The 8,742-nt window shown below is 35.3% G+C and overlaps 1 protein-coding gene across 1 annotated transcript; it reads right to left on the bottom strand.

Annotated features, from left to right (window-relative positions):
* Positions 1 to 1,282: 1,282 nt before the first annotated feature.
* On the bottom strand, positions 1,283 to 7,853 carry Slitrk6 (SLIT and NTRK like family member 6). The gene is made up of 2 exons (XM_052734208.1): positions 7,261 to 7,853; positions 1,283 to 5,032 (listed from the first exon to the last, which is right to left on the bottom strand). The coding sequence occupies exon 2, from the start codon at positions 5,006 to 5,008 to the stop codon at positions 2,486 to 2,488; it is 2,523 nt and encodes an 840-aa protein (XP_052590168.1). The 5' UTR covers positions 5,009 to 5,032; positions 7,261 to 7,853; the 3' UTR covers positions 1,283 to 2,485.
* Between the last annotated feature and the right edge of the window lie 889 nt (positions 7,854 to 8,742).

Genomic DNA, 8,742 nt, shown 5'->3' with positions numbered 1-8,742 from the left:
TTAGTAGGTAAATAAAACACAAATGAAGTATTTAATTACTTAAATTATTATGCTCTTTGGAAGCTATAATGATTCCCATGTCCTTTAAAGTTTTATACAGTGTTTTAATGTCTTCAGTCTTTGGGATATCTTGAGGCATATACTTAAATGATTTCAAAAATAACTTTTGTTCCTCTTGATTATAAGATAAAAATTAAGACTAATAACTTTAGCAATGACATACAGAAATATAAAAATGTCACTTCACTGAAAAGGGAAGTATTTTCTTGAATGCATGCTTTTCTTCATGCATGTATATTCTTGCATGTATGGATCCATTCCAAAGATCCCTAAGGCATGGAAATTTTTTTAATCTTGCTACTGCATCTATGAGTTTGATTGGGATAAAAATATTGGCAGAAACTCAGCTGAGTAGGAGAAATATGATAACATATTTTGTGCTCTAAAAGAAAAGTCTTGTTCCTTTATTCAGTGTGTAATGTGTAAACCCACTTTTTGGAGTAATTATTGATGATTATATTGAGTATTTTTCCATAAATATTTAGCATTCTTTATGTACATGAATTTTACACACAAATTGTTATGTTGAAACAAAAATAGAAGCATATTGGTCTTTTCAATTTTGGAAAATTAATATGGAGATGTTGATTTACAATGAGCTTTTAAAGTATTGATTCCATTTATGTAAGCAATAATTTACAACTTAAATATGATTACACATAAGACTCAGATCTCTTCTTCAAACCTTTGGGCACAGGACTCACAGGTTTGACAGTAGGGAGAAAGTATGAGCAGTAAAAGATAAAACACATGGTAGAATACACAGAAACTGCTTAAGTATATTGCTTAATGAATGGATGAAATACTTCCTTATACAAAATGATTTCTTCATTTCAGGACGGCAATGTATTAAAACATAGAACTCAATTACAGTGATGGAGTGCTTTAACCCAATGAAAGCTAATATATGAAAATTATGAGTATAAATAAATAAGTAAACTCTTATTTAAGTTTGTTAGGTGTCATTCATATTGAATACCCAAAGACTCACTCTCTCTCTCTCTCTCTCTCTCTCCCTCCCTCCCTCCCTCCCTCCCTCCCTCCCTCCCTCCCTCTCTCTCTCTCTCTCTCTCTCTCTCTCTGTATGTGTGTGTTGAACAAAGCTCTTATGTATACACATAAACAGAACCCTTCTTTTCTATGTGCAGAGAGTATGCTGAGGCGATAATCATGACATGATTGAATCACAGCTCAGAGCAATTGATTGAAACACATTTGAAAATAGTTTTCATTTCAGTTTTATTGTAGTGAACAGTAATTTTAATTTTCTTAAAAGGCACCCAAGAATAATTATATTTGTGAACTAAAAATATACAAAACTGTACAGAATAAATAGTTCATAGAAATCTAGTCATACCTTCTAAAATAAAACTACACTGTTCCTCTCTTGAGGCAACTCAAAAAACTTACCTGTAGAAGTGCCTTTTGCTACTAATCTATGGCATCTATCAGTGTATGTCAATAAAAATAAAATAATCTTTACTATTCATTTTATACATTTGAATTACTTGCCACGAAAGACATATTTCTATCTTTGTCATATAGTTGTACATTAACTCTATGAAATGAAGCAAAATTACTAAGTGCTCTAATCATATATACAGTATAATCTCAGTAGCATTTGAAAAATATCTCAAGAAGAACAGAATGTTTAACACAAATGAAATACCTTAGTCTCACAGCAGCTTTACATCAAGAATATACACACAAAATGTACACAGAAAACTGACATACTTTCTTATTCATCCCACATGAACTATTTGTTATCTGTGTTTTAATTCAGAAAGCTTAGAAGTGGCTTTTTTGTTTATTCATCCTTTATTGAAAATTATGAATCATTAATGGCCCACATAATTACAAATTTACATTTTTATTTGCTATTGCCATTTGTAAATTTAAATTCCAGTTTCCTTTGCATTTATTGTGAGAGAATTTAGTGTGTTTGACAATGCAAATTTCTGTCATATGTATTGATTATGAATACATCTCTTACATACTATATATATATATATATATATATATATATATATATATATATATATATTGTTATATTCTTAACTGACAAAATTCAATTTATTCAGCCATGGAAAAAGTATTCAAGAAAACTGGAGCTTTTTAGATAGTCGACCCTTTAGGTGTTTAAGAGGAATTCTATGAAACATTTTTAAACATTTGGAGAAATACTACTATAATCCTTGCATCAGCTAAATACAAGGACTTTATTTATTTGGAACAGGCTAAATTGCCTGAAGATAATGCCATGGCTTCCTCAATGATCCCTGAGTTTCACTTTCTTCTTTTATATCCCACAGGATTCCTGCTGTGTTGAGTTCTGACTGGTGACACACATGTAAGGCACTTATTTCCAAGGTTTGGACTTAAGACAGAATCACAGCATTTCTGTGAAAGTCCACAAACATCACATCTATGTTTGCTGCTCCAAGACTTCCAAATAGTCAGGTTCAGCATGCAAGTTAGCTTTGAGCTCAAAATATTCATTTTTAGTCTGTTCCACCAACACCTTCCTTGGGCGAGAGTACATCAATGTTTCCATTAATTTCAGTTCCTCATGGGCTCCAGGATAGTTGACTTCCATATCTGGCTGGAGCTGAGCAATGTTTTTTCTTAGGTACTCAGTGATGCCCAGTTGCTGAAGTTCCCTTTCTTTTTCCAAAATGTTCCTGTATAATGAACTTGCATCTTGAAAGGACAAAAAATCTGTTGATTGGTCTGTAGTTTTGTATTTCATATTTGAACCTGTAAGAGGGGAATTATTTTCCCGTTCTAACAGGCTCCTCTGAAGATGTTTTGCATCATTTCCTTCTTTATCATTCCTTTCTTCAACTTCTTCCAAGTGCTTTGGCCCAAAGGATGGACTTCTGTAGACATGAACCATGGGGCTCACCATATGCTGCTCATAGAGCGAGGCAGAAGGTCTTTCGGTCGTATGGTGAGTTGTTTTATGACCATACATGCTGTAGTGTAAATGGACAGGGCTGCTGTCTCTCATTTGCTCATCTACTTTTTTCTTTTTATATCTTCTCCTACGGTGGAGGACAAGAACCACAATCCCCGCAGCACAGAATACAATAGTTATGAACACAATCAGAAGTCCTAATATCAGAACCGATAGAGGGACAGCATCAGTGAGAGAACTTAAAATAGTACCACCTGTATCTGTCGCCATTGTGGGAGAAGATACCATAATGTAGCTAGTCTGGGTTGGCAAGGAAGGGTTGTTCACTAAACCGGGGCAAAGAAGTTCACTGTTGAGAGCTTTTAATTCCTTTTTGTCAAGATGCCCCGGGGAAGTGCAGAGGATGTCATCTGTCATAGTGTTTGTGCCCAGCTTTTGTAACCATTGTTGCAATCCAACCAGGTCACAGGAGCAGTCCCAGGGGTTATCCTCAAGGTCAATCTGGATGAGTAAGTCAAGATCATCCAAGATATTACTTACAGGTAAGTGGGTGAATTGGTTTGTTTTAAGATTTACTCTAGTGAGAGGAACACCTAAAAAAATATGTGGTGGTAAAACTTGAAGGAGGTTGTTATTTAAATAAAGAACTTTCAGTTTCGGCATTGGTTTGAAGGTCCCTGGTAATATTTCCTTTATTGCATTGTATTCAAGATACAAATACTCGAGGCTGTGAAGACCGAGGAACATGCCTTTATTTAGTTTGGTCAGATGATTGCCATTGAGATAGAGCTTCTGTAGTCTTGTGAGATTCATAAATGATCCTTCTTCAAGAACTTCAATACGGTTGTTTCCCAAGTGAAGCATTTCCAAAGAGAAGTATTCCATCAGATCAGACTTCACTAAGGTGTGAATAATATTGCCTGCAAGAACCAGCTTTCTGGGATTTTGTGGAGGAGGTTGTAGATCTGACAAGCTTTCAATATTTCGCTCCTGACAGTGGATTAGAAGTCCTGATGGGGAGAGGACTTTGCAGTTGCAAGGAATAGGACAGTATGGTACTGGAAGCTGGGTGGATGCCTTTGTAATGTAAGGTATCAAACCTGGTGCTTTGGTAGGTTGTTTTAAAATGGATGTATTCTTGCTTGATAGGCGACTGTCACTTGTTGATGATGTTATAGCCAGCAATGATCCTGATGGATCCTCATGCTCTTCATACTCTGGTGGAATAGGGCAAATAGATTCCTTTTTCAGGCGACTCAATATACTCCCTTTGAAAAGTGGAGGACTGTTGCAAACAATATCACCAATTATAGACTGTGGAGGCATGTTTTCTAGCCAGTTTTTTAGCTGCAATATTTCACAATTACAGGCCCACTTATTGTCCTCCAACTGGAGATCCAATATCCGTCCAATGTGTTCCAAAAAACCAACATATGGCAATGTTTGCAACTGATTTCCACGAAGATCTAGATGGGTTAAAGGAACAAATCGAAATATGTTTGGAGGAAGACTTTCAATAGCATTGTCATTTAAAATTAACACTTTCAGCCTATTGAGCTTGCTGAAGGCACTTGGTTCGATAACTGTAATAAAATTATTATCAGCCTGCAAGAATTCCAGGTTTTCCAAACCATGAAATGTATCCTCTTTAAGGATTTCCAAAGAATTGTGATTGATATGAAGTTGCTTAAGAAGCCCAAGGCCATTAAATGCACCAGTCTCAATATCTGCAATGTTGTTAAATCCAAGGTGTATTGAGAGAGCATTGGCAAGCCCAGAAAAGGCATTGGTGTGAAGCACTGTCAAGCCATTATTTAATAAGCTTAACTGGAAAGGTCGTGATGGTGGCACACTTATTTGGGATAATTTATTGATGCCCTTTTCTTCACAATTTATTAGCATTATGCCATCTTTTTCTTCACAGTTGCAAAGAGTGTCGCAAGAACCTCTGATTGAGGGCATTGGTGATTGTGACTGCAAAGACAGACAGGCAAGTAGAGCTGGATAAAGGAGAGGAATCCACAGCTTCATGTTGTCCTATGATTGGATATGACTCTGTAAAAAAAAATGCAATAACAAGGGATTTTAATGGGCAAAAGCAGGCAGGTGTGTCTGACAGGTTTTAGTAGGCAAAGAAAATTATTATGAAATTATGAAAAGTTGGTTGCATCTACATATTCTTTTAATATTTGATTCAATATTTAATTTAGACAGATCTATTTAGTTAACTTTAATTTGTTGTATATTGCTCAAGATTTAGGATAATTAAAGTTTATAATACTATAACAGCATATGTGATCACAAGTGCTAAAATTCTGCTTTTCATAAATAAGAGATATGTATAGATATATTAGATAAAATCGTGTAGCTCACTGGAGATAAAGAAATGATGCAAAGTATGTATATAAGTGTCTATATACTAGTATGTGCATGCTTATTTATAGGGAGCCTGAACTTAATTACTTATGTACAAACATATCTCTGTTTTAACTTGTTCTGTTTTTGTTTTTTGTTTTTTTTGCAGAATATATGGATACTCTTGATGGTTCATTTTAAAAGATACAGGAAGATGTGTCTTTTATTACATAATAAAACAGCATAGCAAAAATGACTTGGCTTTGATTCTTCTTTCTGAGGCAGTTTGCACAAGCTTCTGAGTCTCCATGCATAAGCTTAGGAATACCCACATTTCAAAATAGTCATGCAATTTGTTTTGGATTTCTAGATTTGAGCTACTTCCTGCTACTTTTTAATATCAGCATGAATCAAGTAAAACTTAACTAAACAAAAAGAAAACAATCTTTAACATTCATTTCAATATACTGTAAACAAAACAAAACAAAAACAATGCCTCATGTAAAGGTCTGGCCAATGACGTGCAAAGGACACACTAAGCAGCCTGTAGGACACTGAATGCCATCACATAATTAAACCTTTTATAAGGCACACATCTTCAAACAATGACCTCTGAAATAAACTGCACCCCTGTGAAAATTTTTCAGGATATGCCCAAGTTGTTTCAAAATGATGGTTTATGAATACAGCATGCTTCTCATCCCACAAAATTACAAGTATAGATGTCAGTCAGTAACCCTCAGAAAGACTCATGTTGAAATGACTGCAGTGGTAAACACATAGAACTCCAAATATATATAAACGTTTTCTTTCTTTAAATATTTGACCACAGTAGATAAATGAAATGGAAAGACAAGCACCGTGTCTCACAGTTATTGAGCACTACAAACTAATAAATGCTTTCAGTTTTGCAGATAAAATATAAATACTAACTTTGATTGGAATAAAATTTACAACCAGATAAAATATCCCAGATTTTGTCAATAAGGCTGACAGTAATCTTTGGTCCCTGAAAATATATTATTTCCTTGGAAACTGACAGTTCAAAGTTTCTGGAAGGCAAAGACAACCGAAGGAACAAAGCAAAGGAAAGCCTTTGCGTGTCAAGGCAAAGTTGGGAGGTTTTACATTTCCACAGGGAGACAGACTGATTTTAAACAATTCCAAGTGCTCTGCTCAGAACTAAGAAGCTTGTGTTGGAGCCTTCAGCTTGTGCCTTGGCTCACAAAAAGTCTAATTAATTCATAAATTACTAACAAGTAGTTTGATTTATTTCATCAATGCCAGCATCCTGAGAACACAGTAAATATTTTCCAGATGGTAACAGCTTATTTTTATCTAATAAGCAACTTATGATATTCAAAATGTGCATGGAAAAATTTATAATCTTTTTCGACACATACAACATTTTCAAGAATCAAATTCTATTTCACATGGCTAACATAATCTTAAAATAGTCACAACTCCATTTCCATATTATCAAAGAATGCATATTTCCATAACAGAACCTTTTAAAAGTATCATACAAAGTTCAAAGCATCGTCTAATATTGTGCCCATACTTGAATTCAAATGGTAGCATTTAATCTTTCTGCAGGAAGCACATACTTTTAGTTTCTAATCACAAACTACATATTTTAAAAGAAATAATCATATGTTATGATATCTGCTCATTCCTACCCAGCTGTTGAACTAAATGCCGGTTGCTCAGGAGAACAGGCATCTGCTACAGTTTTAGCTTGGCCAGTGAACAAAAATGAAACTGAGTATCTTTTAAGGAAAAGATGAGAGAGAGAGAGAGAGACAGAGAGAGAGAGAGAGAGAGAGAGAGAGAGAGAGAGAGAGAGAGAGAGAGAGAGAGAGAGAGATTCACTCGTTCTTAATAATGCAAACATCAATATAAGAAAGGGCTGGCAACATTCCTCTTACCTGTGAAGCAGACACTTCCTGGGACTATCAGAAATGCAAGCTGGAAGAGGTGTCCAAAGTCAATCCGTTTCTCTATTTAAAGAGAAAACACCAACCACAGTGCACTTACTCCTCAAATGTCACTTTCGCCAAGTCCCATAGCTCCAAAAAGTTAAAACATCTGGTCAGAGACAAAACAGTGAGCACTTATTTTCATTGAAAGTATTGTAGGCAGAGCACACACTGGAGCATCCTGAAGCCGTAGTCCTTTTTCTCCCAATTAATATTCACGGCATACTTCACTGCTATGCTGACTTTTGTTTTGCGTATAGTTAACCATTGACAAGCTGCTGATCGCAGCAAATAAACAAGATGTTTTGCACAGCCAGGGGTGCTCACTCTTGCTTTCTTGGGGTATAGATCCAGACTGCAGCAATGCTCTCTTTCCTCTCTTTCTAGTCTTTCTAGTTAGCTCAGTTTGTTATTAGTCAGATTGCCAAGGACTGGGAGGTAGGCGTAAATAAAGAGACTTCTTGGCTTTTGACTCAGCCTTTAAGCCCGTCCCCGTCAGAAGTGCTTTAATCTGCCAGTGTCATATAACAGGAGACAGCTCCACCTTGGGACTGTTCAACTCCTCCTATTTCTGCAAACGGTCTTTCCACTGCTTTGTGTGGAATAGAGAGCAAATGAATTTTGATGCAAATAATCACATGTGGCTTTAAATGCTGAATAATGTGGTTTGTTATGAAAGAAAGCTGAATAATACAGTTAGAATATTTTCTTGCATAGCAGTGTACTGTACACACACACACACACACACACACACACACACACACACACACACACACACTGTGCACTAAAATGACAAGCAGGCTGCCTGTAGAATAGTTATTTCCTGTCATTTTAAGACTGTTGTTGTAAGTTGAAATTGGCTACTAATTAAATTTTAAAATGCTAACACAAACTGATTTCCTGAAGAATACTTTTTTTTATTCATTCTTTAAAAAATAAATCAAAAGCCTTATGTGTGGCTGTAGGTTCCAGGCCTCATCGTTTGCTCCCCTGGAGCTCATGCTCTGTGATGAAGCTAACAATCAGCGCTGTTGCTGCAGCCCTTTCTTTTTTCAGATCTTTGTTTAGAATGGAAATGCAACTATTGGAAAAGGTGTTTAAGTAGATAAGAGTATTAACATTGTTTTTTAAGCTGCATGTCACACCCCAAAATATGAAATTATATCTCACAAATCAGAGTGAATCAAGTTACATATGTAGTAATTGCAATGTTCTGATTTAATTGTATTAGTTGAGAAAGAAAATGGTTTCTAAGTATTATTTGCTTCTTCATATCTTAAAAGTTTTAAATTTTTTCTAGGAAATCACAGGCTTCAGATTCTTTAGTTCTCCAAATGCTTGTTTATAAGAAATTATTTCAAAACATTATAAATGCCTGATCATTTTGCTTTTTTTTTTTTTTTTTTGGTTTTTCGAGACAGGGTTTCTCTG

Source organism: Peromyscus californicus, unplaced genomic scaffold (assembly GCF_007827085.1).
Source record: "Peromyscus californicus insignis strain IS unplaced genomic scaffold, ASM782708v3 Scaffold_12__1_contigs__length_115047231, whole genome shotgun sequence".
In the NCBI taxonomy this organism is placed as follows: Eukaryota; Metazoa; Chordata; class Mammalia; order Rodentia; family Cricetidae; genus Peromyscus; species Peromyscus californicus.
This window is presented reverse-complemented; position numbering and strand designations above follow the sequence as displayed.